This window comes from Podarcis erhardii (genome assembly GCF_964252035.2).
Source record: "Podarcis erhardii genome assembly, chromosome: 16".
Lineage (NCBI taxonomy): Eukaryota > Metazoa > Chordata > Lepidosauria > Squamata > Lacertidae > Podarcis > Podarcis erhardii.
This window is the reverse complement of record NC_138514.1, coordinates 12,521,582-12,538,458: the sequence shown is the minus strand read 5'-3', so window position 1 is coordinate 12,538,458 and position 16,877 is coordinate 12,521,582. Positions and strand designations below refer to the sequence as shown.

At 45.9% G+C, this 16,877-nt stretch overlaps 1 protein-coding gene across 4 annotated transcripts in view; it reads left to right on the top strand.

The window, feature by feature from the left end:
* The window catches only part of KIRREL3 (kirre like nephrin family adhesion molecule 3), a 747,957-nt gene extending 735,315 nt beyond the window's left edge, over nt 1-12,642 (top strand). For all 4 annotated transcript variants that reach the window (XM_081844377.1, XM_081844375.1, XM_081844378.1 and 1 more), the window contains 2 exons: nt 8,787-8,873; nt 10,674-12,642. In XM_081844377.1, coding sequence (XP_081700503.1) covers nt 8,787-8,873; nt 10,674-11,117 — 531 coding nt within the window. In that variant the 3' untranslated portion in view covers nt 11,118-12,642. The remainder of the gene's footprint in view (nt 1-8,786; nt 8,874-10,673) is intronic.
* The last annotated feature ends 4,235 nt before the right edge of the window (nt 12,643-16,877 follow it).

Sequence of the window (16,877 nt, the reverse complement as noted above, 5' to 3'; positions counted from 1 at the left end):
TAATGCATAAAAACAAGTTTTAAAAACCCAAATGAAAACATAGCAGCACATTTTGAAACATCTTTTAGCGTCAGAGATCCTTTCCCTCTTCACCCCGCCTCTTGCAAGGCACATCCTGACCCTCACTATGCAACACTCATCCCACTAACACAAAGACATCACACCCAAATTCTGCCTTACAGTTACACAAAACCACAGTACGAACTGCTTGTTCCATATCACTCAACCCATTCTACTCCCACACCTCACATGCATTCATCAATACACACAAACACACCATCCCACCCAGTAGTTCCAATTATCTCCCACTCCATCACCAATCAATCTTTCTACTCAACTTGAAATATACGACAAAAACACCAAGACAACAATGATCCACTGACAGAACTGTATAAAATTGTATAAAATAATGCAGATTGCCACCTGTCAGTCACACCCAGGTTGCTGTCTCCCACCCAGTACTCACACGCAAGGATGAATTGTGCACCTTCCCCACCCCATCTCAAACATTTCAACCCACACAATGAAGAGGGAGCGGGGAGCTTGCATCTATCAGAGTATGGTGGAGGCTGGCTGGTAGAGGGAACAGAAGCACTTGGCGCTACAACATTTTATTGCAGGTATTGCTTGTGATGCACTTTTCTCCCTGCACATTTTGGTTACATCCTGCATATTTGGGTTGTGTCCTGCCTATATGTCCTGCATAGGTATAGGGTGTGTGTGGGTGTGGGTGTGTGTGTGGGTGTGGGTGTGAGAGAGAGAGAGAGAGAGAGAGAGAATATGTAAGGATGATTGTCCCCGCTCTTACAGAGTTATTTTTAATGTTTACTGAGCTAATAAATGCAAGGCAAGGCCCTTGGAGCACACAGTGAGTGTTGTTGTTACTACAAAACAGCCAGCAGCAGCAGTCAACCTCTCTAAAAACAGCCAACTGCTGCCTTCCAATGGTGGAAGTTTGTATGATTATCAGGTTTCACAACACCAGCTTGTGCCATGGCGTAACTCGAGGACACTGGCTAAATTGATTAGCAAAGACCTTGTTTGCTCCAGAAACCGGGGGGGGGGGGGCAGCGGCAGTTTTCAAAACAAAACAATCCCTACTTGGTTGCTGAGTTTGAGCCACAGAGTGGCTCTCTGGCTTAATCCCCAACTCGGCCACCACTCGCTTCCCAGTCTGACATTGTTTGCTGGCAAGCGGCGGTGCCAGAAGGAATTAGGAGCCATTTGTCTTGTTTTCCCTCCACCTCCACTTCCCCACAAAATCTGGACATGCCCTTGAATTCAACGGTCCTGGCAATAAGTTAATGGCAGCTACTCAACTTTAACAGGTCTGTGGGTAGCTTTATCACCAGCCATCTGTGTTGACAGCAGCGTAACCAAAGCTCAAAAGCATATTGGAATCTTTGGCCATATGGCAGCCAGGAAGGGAGAGCCAGTGAGTCCAGGAGAAGAGTTTGCATTATATACAAAAGCAGGTGCCCAGAAAGGGAGACACATCCCTTACCTGACAGCTAACAGGAAAAGGTTGTCCTTGGGGTCCATACACAGCAAGAGAGCCATTTTTCCATAGAATCATACAACTGCAGAGTCAGAAGGGAATTTGAGGACCACCCAGTCCAACACCCTACAATGCAGGAATCTCAACGCAGGACTCCCAGCTGGATCATTAACACAAGGCCATCTCTATTAAGGGCATACCACTTTGCCAATCCAGACTTTATTATCATCTCCTTTTGGAAACATGAAGAACCATGAAGGCTTTCAGCTACAATAATAATAATAATTAATAATAATAATAATAATAATAATAATAATAATAATAATAATAATTTATTTATACCCCACCTATCTGGCTGGGTTTCCCCAGCCACTCTGGGTGGCTTCCAACAAAATATTAAAATACAATAGTCTGTCAAACATTAAAAGCTTCCCTAAACAGAGCTGCCTTCAGATGTCTTCTAAAAGTCTGGCAGTTGTTTTTCTCTTTGACATCTGGTGGGAGGGCGTTCCACAGGGCGGGTGCCACTACCGAGAAGGCCCTCTGCCTGGTTCCCTGTAACTTGGCTTCTCGCAACGAGGGAACCACCAGTGATAACTTATACAAAGCTAAAAACCATTTAATGCTGATTTTAGGGGTTTTATTATGACCGAAGCATTTTTATTATTGAGATGCGTTACTGTAAGGTGCTTAGAGGCTAAAGCACTAGAGCAGTGTTTCCCAACCTTGTGCCTCCAGCTGTTTTTGAACTACAACTCCCATCATCCCTAACTAGCAAGACCAGTGACAAGGGATGATGGGAATTGTAGTCCAAAAACAGCTGGAGGCACAAGGTTGGGAAACACTGCACTAGAGAAGGCCTTTTCAAAAAAAATCAGTCAATACATCTCTCAAACCTGTTCCTCACCCCATTCTGCAAAACACTCTCAACACCTTCCCCTTCCCTTGATGCTACAAAAGACTTACTTTTTAGTCCCTTTTACCATCCTGGCCAGTAGACCACTTCCACGTTGACTGCTGGGCCAAAACTCTCCCATTCTTTTTGACACCCTTCTTCCAAGCATGTGCTTTGAGTTTTTCCTGATGAGTATTCTGTTCACGGGGATAATCTAGCTGAGCACTTTCCATTTTATGCTTTTCATTAAATCTCACCAACATCTAAATAGCAAAATCGATGCTTTTGTCAGCAGTGTGACATGCAACAATAAGATCTCTCTTCCTGGTCTTGCTTCCCTGCCCCACTTGCCCACAAACCACCTGGTTAGTTTCCTCATGAGAGGCAGCACGGGCAGCAATTCAGCTCATAGGATTTTGCAGGTACATCACAGTCACAACCAGGAAAAGGCATCTGAAGTTATCAGGTGGGTGAGGGAGTTCCCTGTATGGAACTGCCATGTCCCTGTTCCAGCAGACTTGGTATCGATGGACAAATGTCATTGCCCGATATAAGGCACCTACATTTATTCCTAAATAAACACGTGTAGTTTCAGGATCTCTGGGCTTGAACTCTGAGATGGGAAGGAAACCTAGCGAGGTGCTATGGGCTGCATGCACACAGCATGCTTAGACACGGAGGGATTATAGGGGTGGCCAACATTGCCCTCTGCAATTGGCTGGCAGTATGGAGCATCTGGATTGGCCAGACATGGTATAAATAGCATGATCATAGCAGTGAGTCAGGCCTTCTGCCTTTGCCATCTAAAACAGGCTGGTGCTTGCTGCACTTCAAGTTCTCCAGCTCAAGCTGCTGATTTCAGTGACCTTGAGATGTATGCACCACTTTAGATTCAAGGATGGCCACGCATAGCCTTGTCATGGCCCTGACCGACAGGGCAGATCCTAGAAGGTCCTGAAGCAAGGGAACAAAGGGCATTGATCAAATCAATCTTCCCCTTAAGCCAGAAAGGGCCATTGACCACTGGTCTCAAATCCAATCACCAGGTGGACCAAGAGAAACTCCACTTGAAATCTAGAAAGTCACTGTTGGTCATTGTAGTCAATTGGATCTGTGATCTGACTCAGTAGAACACAGCTCCCCATGATTCTAGAAACCCGGGTCTGTGTGCAACAAACTCTGTGCCTAAGGAAAAGGTCTGCCAATTTCAAGAATTTTGGCAAGAGAGTAAGAAGAGGTTGGCTGCATTTCCCTAATACTTGCTAATCCTGCCAGGTCATGTCACCTATTGAATCCATTTTGCATTGTTGCCACTGTGGTTTTGCTAATTGAGACTGGAGTTTGTTTGCTGTGAACAGATTCAAGTGAGAGCTCCACCAGTATGGCCCTGGACTCTGCATGTGTTCCTCAAAGCAAAGTTTCCCAAGAGTGTGCTTTGTTATGGCACACCCAGCTGTGATCTGAGGCTGCAGTGGATCCTTCCTAACATGATCCATCGTCCCAAAGCTGCAGGCCAGGTGGCTGGAAGGCAGCTGAGTTGTCAGTCACTTTCTTAGCTTAACCGGTCACATGCTTAGTTATCACTGGACTAAGTTTCAGAGACTTGAAATGGATTCCCTCATTTCTCCCATAATGCATCTGTGTAGAACAGGAAGAAGAACTCTCTGCTGCTGTTCTTTTCTATGGTTTCATCAAGATACCACACTGTATCCATGTCCCAGAACTTTTATTTTGTTCCTTCCCTTACCCTATGTAGAATAAGGTACTTTTTACAACAACTCCTTTCACTATTAATTTATTGTTTTTACTTAGTAAATATACATTGTGCTCTTCCTCTCAAAGCAGCTCTGTTGTTTTTAAAGACTACAAAGTGCTGTGTCTGTGTGTGTGTGTGTGTGTGTGTGTGTGTGTGTGTGTGTGATGAATTGACCAAAATTGTGGAGAATCAGGGTAAGGCTCATCAGTAACGTTAAGGGAGATACACACACGCCAGCTTTCCCCACTATTTGAGCACTAATGTACATAGTAACTAAACCTGAGCATGTGCACACACACATTTTACTCCTCTGTGCATCCAGAAGTCCTATTATTATTATTATTATTAACAACATTAGCTTCTGCTCTCAAAATTCACACGTGCACTCACCTTCTTAAATTCAGAGCTTTCCCATTGCAATCCTTTTTCAGAATACAGTGGACGCTCGGGTTGTGAACGTGATCTGTGCGGGAGGCACGTTCTCAACCCGCAGCGTCCGCATCCCGTCTGTTGTGATTTGGTCTTCTGCGCATGTGCAAAGCGCAATTTAGTGCTTCTGTGCTTGTGTGAGTGCCAAAACCTGGAAGTAACCCAATCCGGTACTTCCAGGTTTTGGCACGTCCGTATCCTGAAATGAGCGACCTGAAGTGTCTGTAACCCGAGGTATGACTGTATACACTTATAGAGCTTTGCACAATGCTTGAAATTCAGGTACCACACCGAACCACATCAGGGGTGGGTGGGGAAAGGCTTCCAAGGGACAGTTGGCAGCTCAAAGTGGGCTCCTGGTTGCTCCTTTGCTGCAGCAAAATGCACTCCCAGCTGCCCATCTTCTGAGCCTGTTGATACCTCCCTTTCGTCTGTGGATGGTGCTGGTTTGGCTGAGTCACGTACTGACACTCAGAGAATGGGTTTGCTACTAGTATGCAAGATAATACATAGCACTTATTCCATAAGCCATGTGCTCCATAGTTAATATGAGAAGGGGGAATCACATTCCATTGTCTTTGATTTATCCAGTCTCCTCTGTCCGTACTAAAATCAGTCTTCTAATTGCAGTGCCCAAACCCTCAAGGTGTATCAGGTTGCTAAGGCAGATCAGCTGAGAGGAAGACCCTCTTTTGCACCCAGCGGGGCTTTAAAAATATATATACCTATATCAACCCACCAAATTTAAGGGGCAGGTCTGGGGAATAGGTGGAAATGGAAGAGAGTATAAAGGAAAGGAGGGGGGAATGAGCCTCCAGCTGTTAGTTGCTGGAGTGAGATCATATTGAACTAAACTGCAGTGTAAACTTTATTAAAGGTCACACTAATGAATGGCTTAATTCTAGAATTATAAATTAACTCATGTGGCTTTTCCTTTGTGAGCAACTGTGCTTTTCTGGAGCTAACCAGCTCTCTAACATACACACAGTGAGTTGAGCTGATATGGTTATACTGCCACCTGCTGATTAATGCCGCTATTTACATCTCAGAACTGCTCCAGAGATGGATGTGCAGAGAGATAAGCTTACTGAAAGTGAAGGGAGTGGAGAGTGTGCCCAAGTACACTGCCTTGTGTGAAATTTGCATACATGCTTGTTCACTTCAGCTTCCAAAAGGAAGAGAATCTTTCAAAGCCACTGTCTGGAGCCACAAAGAGAAGTCTTTGCCGAAGACCACCTAGGCTGGGATGAGCTCTGAAGCAGTGGACTTCATGGAGGCTGATTCATTCAGGCAAATCAGGCACTGCCCCAGCCACCTCAATCTATGCTAAGCCAATCCCCACCAGCCTGCCTTCTTACAACCAATCAGGAGAGGAGATGGTTCTGTCTCTCATAGGCTCTGGCTCCACCTACTGTTGGTCTCCCTGCCTTACACTCCATCAGTTCCATTGAGGAACAGCCACCACTGAGTGGACTTCCTAACCCACACTACAGCGCCTCCTAGTGTTGGATGGTGGTGGCACAAGGGTTAAATCCCTCCTTCCCATTCCTCAAGTGATCAGCCCAAGATCTACTGTAGACTTGAACCTGAGCACGCAGAGCTGCTGACTTCAACACAATTAAGTTTTAAGACGGGACCACAGCTCATAGACACAGTACATGTTTTGCATGCGGAAGATCTTGGATTCAGTCCTGAGCATCACTAGGCTGGCTGAAAGAAGAGATAGCCCACTGCCAGAATGTGGTCCCCTCAACAACACAAAAGCATTCCCCTCCCCTGCTTTGAGATCTGAACTGCAAAGACAGCAGGGGATTGACTGTCATCAGCCCCTTTACAAAGGAACCAAAATGACATATTTCAGGATCAACAAGGAAACCACAAGCTATTTAAAGGCACAGAATAGTATCCAACGAAATTCTACTCTGAATAGTCCCACTGAAATTAAGGAACCTAAGTTAATAATGTTCATTAACTTCAGTGGCTCTACTCTGAGTAGGACTAGCATCAGATACAACCCCTTAGATTGTGCTCACCTGGATACTGCCTGAGACAGCATCAAATGGCCAATGCCAACACACACACACACACACACACACACACACACAGAGAGAGAGAGGCTGGGCTGGGCTGGGCAGGGCAGGGCTGGGCTGGGGGGCTGGGGGGATAAATTCAATGAAGTTTACATTTAAACACAAATCTATCAAATTCACACTTTATAAAACAATCCCCTCCCCCCAAAAAACAGCAACCTTCAAAATCTGCACATTTCCACATTTTGCAATGCAGTTACCCAGCAAGTAACGTGCATAAAAATGCATATACCTTGGTTCTCTAACGCCTTGGTACTTGAACATTTCGGCTCCCGAACGCAGAAAACCCAGAAATAAGTGTTCCGGCTTTCAAACGTTTTTTTGGAAGCCAAACGTCCAATGAAGTTGTCAGCTATTGTTTCCGGGGCGCCTGCACCAATCGGAAGCTGCGCCTTGGTTTTCGAACGTTTCAGAAGTCGAACAGACTTCCGGAACGGATTACGTTCGAGAACCAAAGTACTACTGTACAATGGTTAGTGTGCATCAAAACACACATATTAATGAAAATAGCAACAAAAAAATGTGTAGACTGAGTCAAATTGCATACAAAAATAGGTTTATTGGAGAAAATTCACACCAAAATACTGTCAAATTTTATTTTAAAAAATCCACAAATTGCTGCTGAAATGTGGAGAGCTCAGTTTAAAATGAGAGGGAAATGGGAAACTGAAAGAACCAAAATTGACAGATCCATCCATCCCTAATCCCAAGCCAGGTTATAGTGTAGCAAGGGCCAACCATAGCTGGTGCAGAAAAGTCCACAAGCACCTCTCCCTCCTCCCTGGCAGTAAGATAGAACAGTGTCGAATTAAATAACTAACAATTTACAGCCCTTTCTTGATCCTCAAAATTAGCAGCCTAGAGATCTCTCTCTGCATATGCATACACAATGCAGGTTCTAAATTTCCTTACCCCTATCCCTTTAAACTGAGAGGCCAGGACTGTGGTGCAACTTGACATTCAGCCCACTGAGGCCACTTTGCCCATTTTGACTGGTGTGCTCTCTTTTCTCCCCCCCGCACCCCAGATTTAATACTTTTGACACATGTATTTATTCTATTGAATCAATTGATGCTACCAGCATTTTTTTTTTTTTACCTCCGAGCAAAACAAAAAAACAGGTGCCTTAATTTATTGCATTAAATAGCTGTATCAAAGACTTTCTGACAGATCAAGAGAAACTGCTGCAGGGGAAGGATTTCTGCCACCATTTGCCAAGCTTTTTTTTTAAAAAAAAAAAAAGGAAAAGAAAGGAAAAGAAAAGCTAGATGCCAAGCAACAATCAGGACTGTATTGTAGATTTAGAATTGTGATTAGCCTCTGCATTCAGCAGCGGTAATTCCACCAGAAGCCCCAGACTTCAGTGGCAAAGAGAAAAATGGGAATGCTGAAGAGAAGAGATCAATATCTAGAGGAGATAAAAGGCAACAGAGAAATTGGCTGATAACTATTCAGATCTCGTGCATCCCACCTTCCTGAAAGAAGGGTAATTAAAGCCATATTCTAATTAACTTGTACTTTGCCCCCAATCAGAAGCATCCTTTGCAGAAAAACTAATGAGGCTGGGAGAATGGGTTCTTCCTTGTGGATCCGTCTGTCTAAGTAAAATAGAAAGCAATCTTTAATTTGGGGCAGGAGAGGAGGGAAATGAGACAAAAGCTCTCTGAATAGTTGGGTGCTAAAGACTTCAGACCCCTCAACTGGTGCAGGTGAGAATCGGTGACCCCCTGCAAAAGCTCAGAGCCAAACCATACCTGCTCTGCAAATATGTGGATATAAAACTCAACACTCGCTTCAATTAGGAAGGGGTAGTTTTTAGCAGAGGAGTTGCGCTACTGAGCTTCTGCTACAACCCAGATCTAAGAGGAGGAGGAGAAGGAGATTTGCTGACAGCAGCTGGATGATTCCATCCTCCTTTCTACCCTGCTCCCTGTCCAAACTGACAAAAATGCTGGATATAGGGGTGAGAAGGAAGAAGACTTTTCACAACCAGCAGCGCCATTGAGGTATCTGACAATGTTCCTGCTGCCACAGGCTGAAAGACGAACCCAGATTAATTTCAACAGTAATGGATGGGTGTTTCAACAGTATTTGCTAATCTGCCTCTCCTGTTTGCAGATGGACAGGAGCGAGTTCCAGCAGGATTCGGTCCTCAAGCAGCTGGAAGTGCTCAAGGAGGAAGAGAAGGAGTTTCAGAATTTGAAGGTAATTGACTACAGCAGGGGTGGGGAGCATGTGGCCCTGGAAATAGTGCTGGACTCCAGTTTCCCATCAGTGTGGACACAGTGCCCAGAGTTGATGGGAGTTGTAGTCCAGACAACATCTGTAAGGCCACAGGGGCTCCTTTCCTAGGCAGCAGGATACTTATACTTTACTCATGCAAACAATGCTACCTTGGGGTTAACAGATCCAGGGATTCCTTAGTCACCTGTATCTGGCAAGCAGGAAGGAAAACAAGTCAAGTCCGGTTTAAGCCAATGAAGCACCACTAGAATCAGCATCAATACAATAAGCACAAGTACTTATCACAGCAGGTAGCCATGCTTCTTCATTAAACCATGAGAGGCTGGTAACCACCAGCCGCTGCCACCTTTTACAAAGCAATTAAAGTGAAATTTGGGGCAATTCACACAGCCAGACTCAATCATATTGAAAACATGGGTGAGAGTGCGGCCCAGAGGAGTTCAGCATGTGATGGCATCATCCTGTGGTTACATCAACAGCCCCCCAGTTCAGTATTCAAATCGGTAGCTACTGCAGCGCTCAAATGCCTCCAGCGGCAGCTTGGGGAACAATGTGCCAAACTCAATGTAGATCTGCTAAAACCACGTAACGCAAAACTCATTGTAGATAAGATATGCTAAAACAGAGGCAGGGAACCGATTGTTGTTGTTGGGATACTGCTGGGAAAACGGGGGCATCAGGCAGGCATCAGGCAGGCCCCCAGCTGGTTCCAGTCTCCCTTGGAACAGCATCAATCAGCGACATGAGCCTCAGATACGTTTAGAGACCCGTGCACGCTCTATCAGCAGAGTGTGCAAATCTTCTTACAGCAGAAGAGGCGGACAGAGAAATGTGTAAGCATAATGTATAGTATTTTATTCAGCATAGTTCAAGAACAAAGAAAAACATGTCTGCTTCCCTTCGTCTCCAGCAAAACAGCAGTAACCCAAAAGCTATATACAAACGGAAGTGCTGGAAGTAAACAGGCATGTGACACAACAGTCATGCCTGTTCCCTTTTAAGGTAGAACAGAACGATATCCTAACAATTATCTGCCACCACCATCCCTGCAGGCCAAGTGTGACAGGTGGGTGGGGCCACTTGCTTGTCAATCACCTGATGCCACAATGATATCTGATGTCCTTTCTTCCCTGCCCACATGATTTGAAATACAGGCAACAACCATTTCGCATGGGGATTCCCTTTCCTCTTCTGGGTCCAAAAGTGCTCATATGTCAGTGATCACATGTCATTTGGATGCTCCTAAAATGGCTCCTATCTGTACTACTATTTAAGAATTTGCACCTGAATTTCCTTCCCCTCCCACTTCCCTTGCTGTCCCTTTTCCCTTGTATGTTGTATTTTTTTAGATTGCAAGTCTGCAGGCAAGGAGCTGCCTTGTTTATATTTATTGTGTGTAAGCCACTCTGGCTGAATGTTGGGGTAAAAAAATACAGTCGTACCTTGGATCTCAAATGCCTTGGCTCCCGAACAATCAAAACCCAGAAGTGAGTGTTCCGGTTTTTGAACGTTCTTTGGAAGCTGAACGTCTTGACAGTGCTTCCAATTGAGTGCAGGAGCTTCTTGCAGCCAATCAGAAGCCGCGCTTTGGTTTCCGAACGTTTTGGAAGTCGAAAGGACTTCCGGAACAGATTCCGAACATCTTCCAAGGTAGGACTGTACTCTTAAATAAAGGCACAGCCAACAGTATAAACCAAGAAGTCTAAAACACAAAACACGCACCCTGGGCCAAGAAATAACTCTTCCCCCCATTTTTTCCAGGATCCCACTAATGGTTATTACAGTGTGAACACCTTCAAGGACCACCACTCCACTCCCACCATTTCCCTCTCAGGCTGCCAGCCGGACCTGAGACCAGCCAACAAGCAGCGCGTGCCCACGGGCATGTCCTTCACCAACATTTACACGACCCTGAGCGGGCAGAACCGCCTCTACGACTACAGCCAGCGCTTCGTCTTGGGCATGGGCAGCAGCTCCATCGAGCTGTGCGAGCGGGAATTCCAGCGGGGCTCCATGAGCGACAGCAGCTCCTTCCTGGACACGCAGTGCGACAGCAGCGTCAGCAGCAGCGGCAAGCAGGACGGCTACGTACAGTTCGACAAGGCCAGCAAGGCCTCGGCTTCCTCTTCCCACCACTCCCAGTCCTCCTCTCAAAACTCAGACCCCTCCCGGCCCCTGCAGAGGAGAATGCAGACCCATGTGTGAGGAGGATGGGACTGGGACATGGAAGCGGTGGTGGGGAGGAGGAGGAGGAGGAAGAGGAGCAGCAGGTTGGGACGTTGGAAGAAGGCAAGCTCCCCTCCCAGCCTGAAACCCAGCCCTGCCGCCAGCCGGGATGGAGGAGCCTCCTGAGGTTGGCAGGTTCTGGGTGGGTGGAGGTTGTTTTGTGGTTTTATTTGCATTCTAGTGACTTTTTCTTTATAAGGCCTCAAGGCACTTTCTCCCCTCTTCCTCACTTAAGAGGAGAAACTGCAGCCCAACACACAAGGCGACGGGAGCTAGGACTAGGAGTCTGTGTTGCAGGTAAAATAGTCCATACAAAGAGACACGTATCTTCCCCTCCTGGATCTGTTGACCCTACTGAGCAGGTGGGGAGAACCTACGGCAGCTGAACCCAAACTAATTTTAAGCACAACAAAGTCTGTTTTCTTCCTGCAGCAGACTGGGCTTAGGGGGCCATGGGAGCGACGGAAGGCCCAAAGACAGGCAACTCGTTTGAGTAACTGTAGGTCGGAACAAAACCCATAAGCTTCGTTGGTTGCTTTTCCATATGTGTAACAACGGCATCCTCTTTCAGGGAAAGGGTTGGGGTTCTAGACTCAACACCACAGGAGAACCACAGGAGAACCCTCTTTCATTCCATAAAATATGAGCTCTTCTGGCTGCAGGATGTTTTGAGACAACACATGGTCTTCCTGTTGACCAGCAATTTTGTATTTCCTGATTCCTCTGAAGATTACCTCTCCCATTTTCACTTGATGGGGAGATACATACATGCTACCTGTCAAGTCCTCTGTTCTTGGTCACTTCACAAAGAGAAGGTGACCAATGCTCCTGGTGTCTTTCCCCTCCGCTTCCTCTTCCTCCATGACATCACTTCCTGACTGGACATTTTAGAGATGGCACACCTTCAAAGCTGTCAAGTATGGCAGCCTACTGCCCTCCCTTCCTGCCGCTTAGCCCCATTTGCAAACTGCAATCACACAAAAAAATTGTCTTCAAGCAACCTCAAAGAGTTTGGCTTACTTTTAAGGAAGTTCCGTAGAGGGGGGAGAGGAACAGTCATTAGTGTAACTTAGTGTGCACTGACTGCTTAATTCTGGTCGTCTTTTTTTTTTTTTTTTACTTTCTTTTTGTTTGGTGTTGAGTGTTCATAATATTACAGTGTGTCTTTGGACTATAAAAGCAAAACAAAACCTGGAGTTGAAAACTTTTAAAGTGTTGATTCTCAGCAGAAGACAGAGACAGACAGACACACAGACAGACACGCACAACAGGAACGCTCTGGTCTGGATCAGCTGCAGAGGAACTGTTGGTGGACAGAGGACTGAGCTCATAATCTGAGTGACGTGTGACAATCACAGAGAAGGCCCTTCCCGTGGGGGCTACTGCGAGTGAACATAGAGCATTTTCTTACTGCTGCTTGTGTATTTCCTTCCCCCGCCCTATTCTCTTACCCCCTCCCCCCAATAGCACAACTGGAAAATTAATACAAGAGTTGTTACAAGTGCCTTTGCAGTGAATTCATTTGAAAGCTTGTCAGACAGAAGGTCTCCATTGCGAAAGAGAAATCACATACACCTTTTCGGGTGAAGGGTACCTACAGAATGCCCCACGATCTCAGGGCTCTTACAGATACCCTATTCACTGAACACTCATTCTGATTTGTTTGCACAGGGGTTAAGGTGACATTGCATCAAAGCAAGTGTTGTCTGACACTTTCCTATACATTTCACCATCACTCGCCTTAATGCAAAAAGTCCAATCTTTGGGGGAAGTTGGTTTGCTGCACAAGGACTCCCAACCAACCATAATTGTACAACCTGAATTTACCAGTATGTGATTGTATCCCACCCCAACAGTGGCAAGTCTGGAAGTGCCCTCCATTCAATGCCAAGTAGTAGCTAGGTCAGGGGTCAGCAAACTTTTTCAGCAGGGGGCCGGTCCACTGTCCCTCAGACCTTGTATGGGGCCAGACTATTTTGGGGGGGGGGTGGGAAATGAACAAATTCCTAAGCCCCACAAGTAACCCAGAGATGCATTTTAAATAAAAGGACACATTAAACTCATGTAAAGAAACACTGATTCCCAGACCGTCCGTGGGCCGGATTTAGAAGGCGATTGGGCCAGATCCGGCCCTCGGGCCTTAGTTTGCCTACCCATGGGCTAGGTGATCAAAATGTACCAGAAGTATTATTATTATTATTAAATTAATTTTATGGAATTGTAGAGTCAGAAAGGACTCTGAGGATCATCTCGTCCAACCCCTTGCAGTTGTCCCATACAGGGATTGAACCTGCAACCTTGGCATTATCAGTACCACCCTGTAACCAACTGTTGCCTAATACAAAATGTTTCTAGACGACTTACACACATAGTTATAAAATGACCATTGGGTATAGCAGCAAAACAATGATCCCCAAATATCTATCACTGAAACTGCAGTAAGCGTGACAATATTCACTCAGAACCAACTGGGAGATGAGAAAAGGCCACCCAAAGACCTACAAAACAAAGCCCATAAATCTGCTTTAACAATCTACACTGTAGCAGCCAAAAATAAAAATCAGCAACCCAACATTACTAATAATACTAGCAAAGATGTACTTCTGGCACTTCCTGTGGGGGCTCCCCCAACCCCCCAACCCAGAAAAATACCCACCTGGCTTCTGGGAGGTTCTGGCCTTCTCAGGCCAGCAGGTAACAATCAAATAGCAGGTCTTCTTGCTGGGATTCTCCTCAATGGCAATGCATCAGCAAACACAGAGCAGGGCCCAGGTGGGGTAAAAGAGTCACACCTGTGCCATGATTGTCCTCTCTGCTGCATTCTTTCACCCAGGTGGGTGACTATGGGGGAATCAGATGCATAATACATCTCTGACCTCCTTCCTAGCAGCTGTTCACTGAGGGTTTTAGCCTTTTAACAATTTATTTGTGCACAAGTTTATATTTTCACATAATGTGCAGCAGACAAGGAGGTGTGTCTTGATTTTATGAGAAGTCTGTCTGGTACAGGAAAGCTATTTTTTTTAAAATAATAATCACTTTGAAAAACAGATTGGTCCACGAAATGCGTATCTTCAGATTGACTGTCCACAAGACATGGAAGTCCACAAACATCCAAACTGGAGTGACTGATGGTTGACTTCCTCTTGATGGAAGGGTGCAGGGTGTGAGCATGGGATAACATATTTGTTAATGTCTGGAAGAACAGCATATATAGAGAGAAGGGATGGAGACAGTGGCCTGATCTAGCACATCACATTTTGCTGATTATCACCATGTGTATCATGAAATACTATTTTCTTCCCTGTTGCCCAGTATGCTGTGCTCTTTCTTTAGAGGCCACTTTTGGACTGCCAGAAACAGCATATGCATGAAATTTGCATATGCTAATTTATACATATAGACGCAAGTTTAGAAATAGAAATGTAGTACATCCCACCATAGAAGGGAACAAGACTTTAAACAGGTGACCTGTGTGTCTTCTCAGCCTGCTATTTAGATTGAGGGCAAATCCGAGGCCCCTTCATTATCTTTAATCCAGACATGTGCTGGGCAGCCCTTCAAATGGGACTGTCCACTGACAGCCTTTTCAACATAGGACACAGTCACCTTTTACTGCTTACACAGATAACATGGGAAACAGTTGAGGAGCTTTTGGGGAGGGTGGGTGTCTCAGCAAAAAGAAAGAAAGAAAGAAAAAATGCAGCCTGCATAAATAACAAAGGGTTTCTTCCTTTTGTTATTTTTTTAAATTAGGGACCAAGAAGATGCATGTTCACTTTTTGCAGCAGATGGATACCCTCACAGCCTGCCAGGGCAAAGCTGTACTGATGCATGGCAACCCCTAAATGTTGGGGACCCAGTGTGGCCAGAGCAGTGGGGCAGTGAGTGATGCAACTTTACTCTTTAGACTTACTGGTCTTACGGAGGGCAGGTGCATCCACCATGCAGCTCAGAGAGCAGTGCACAAAGTGGTTCCCCATCCTCATTTCACCCTCACATCAACCCTGTGAGGTAGGTTAGACATAAAGGGCAATTTACTTCACTTCAAAATGCGATAAGCCAGCCCTCATCTGCTGTGTTTTCAAGGCCTGCTTGCTCTTTCTGTGAGTAGCGGTCAGGCCTGGACTTCTGCCCCAAAGTCCTGGCCTGACAGCACTGCTGGATCAGTTGGAGATGAAAGCTGAAGGGAAGTAAACAGAAAGGACAGCCCTGTTGAGTAGACTACGGCATAAAGCCAGGTTGCTCTTATTTGTACCAGGCCTACCCTCAAGTTCCATATTGCTCGCCACTCCTTGGGGCTGAGCTGCAGATTCCAGTTTCATTCTCGTTTCATTCTCTGTTGGAAAGGACTCTGTCAGAGCCCAAAGGGACTCACCAGGCCTGGCCCCAGCCACAGGCTTGGTCCACACAGCCGCTCCAGCAGTGTAGGACTCAACAGAGATCTTGCTGCTCTTTGACTATGGCCACGCTGGCTGGGGCTGATGGGAGCCACAGTCCACAACATCTGGAGGGCACCATGTGAATTCCTGTTGGTCCACACTGGAAGCAACTTTTGGCATGCAAGGTGTGAAAAAGTGTAAATGTTTGGCATGTGAAATGTGCTCTACCATTAAACTACAGCCCCGCCCTTACCTAGTGCACATTGCCATGAGAAAAGTACAACGAGGATTCTAGATCAAATTCAAGGGCACAATAAAGACAAGTGTAAAGTTCTGCACTTAGGCAGGAATAACCAGCTGCACAAATATAAGATGGGGGATACCTGGCTTGACATAAGTACATGTGAAAAGAATCTAGGTGTCTTAGCAGACCACAAGCTGAAAATGAAAAATGTGTTCCGCAGCAACAATAAAAAGCGAATGCTATTTTAGGCTGCATCAACAGAAGTAAATGACCCCTGGATGGTCAGGTCCAGTCAAGGCGACTATGGGGTGTGGCGTTCATCTCGCTTCTGGCCGAAGGAACCAGCGTTTGTCCACAGAGAGCTTTTCAGGTTATGTGGACAGCATGACTAAACTGCTTCTGGCGCAATGGAACACCATGAAGGAAGCCAGAGCACATGGAAACGCTGTTTACTTTCCCACCGCAGTGGTACCTATGTATCTACTTGCACTGGTATGCTTTCCAAACTGCTAGGTTTGCAGAAACTAGGACAGAGCAAAGGAAGCTCAAACTGCCAACCTTCCAACCATCAAGCCCAAGAGGCTCAGTGGTTTAGACCACAGCACCACCCGCGTCCCTGGCAATAGAAGTACAGTATCTTGACCAAGGGAAGTAATAGTCCCACTCTATTCTGCCTTGGTCAGACCAAACCTAGAGTACTGTGTCCAGTTCTGGGCACCACAGTCTATAAAAGATATTGACAGGCTGGAAGGTGTGCAGAGGAGGGGGACCAAGGTTATCAAGGGTCTGGAAACCAAGCCTTATGAGGAACGGTTGAGGGAGTTTGGCACGTTTAGTCTGGAAAAGAGGAGAGTGAGAGGAGATACGCTAGCCATCTTCAAATATCTAAAGGGCTGTCACATGGAAGATGGAGAAGGCTTGTTTCCTCCTGCTCTGGAGGGTGGGGCTGATCCAATGGTTTCAAGAAAGGAAATTCTTTGCAAACATCTGGAAGAACTTTCTGACAGTCAGAGCTGTTCAACAGTGGAACGGTCTCCTTTGGGAAGCTAGGGACTCTCCTTCATTGGAGCAGCGACTGGATGGCCACCTGTTAATAGATGCTTTAGCTGAGTT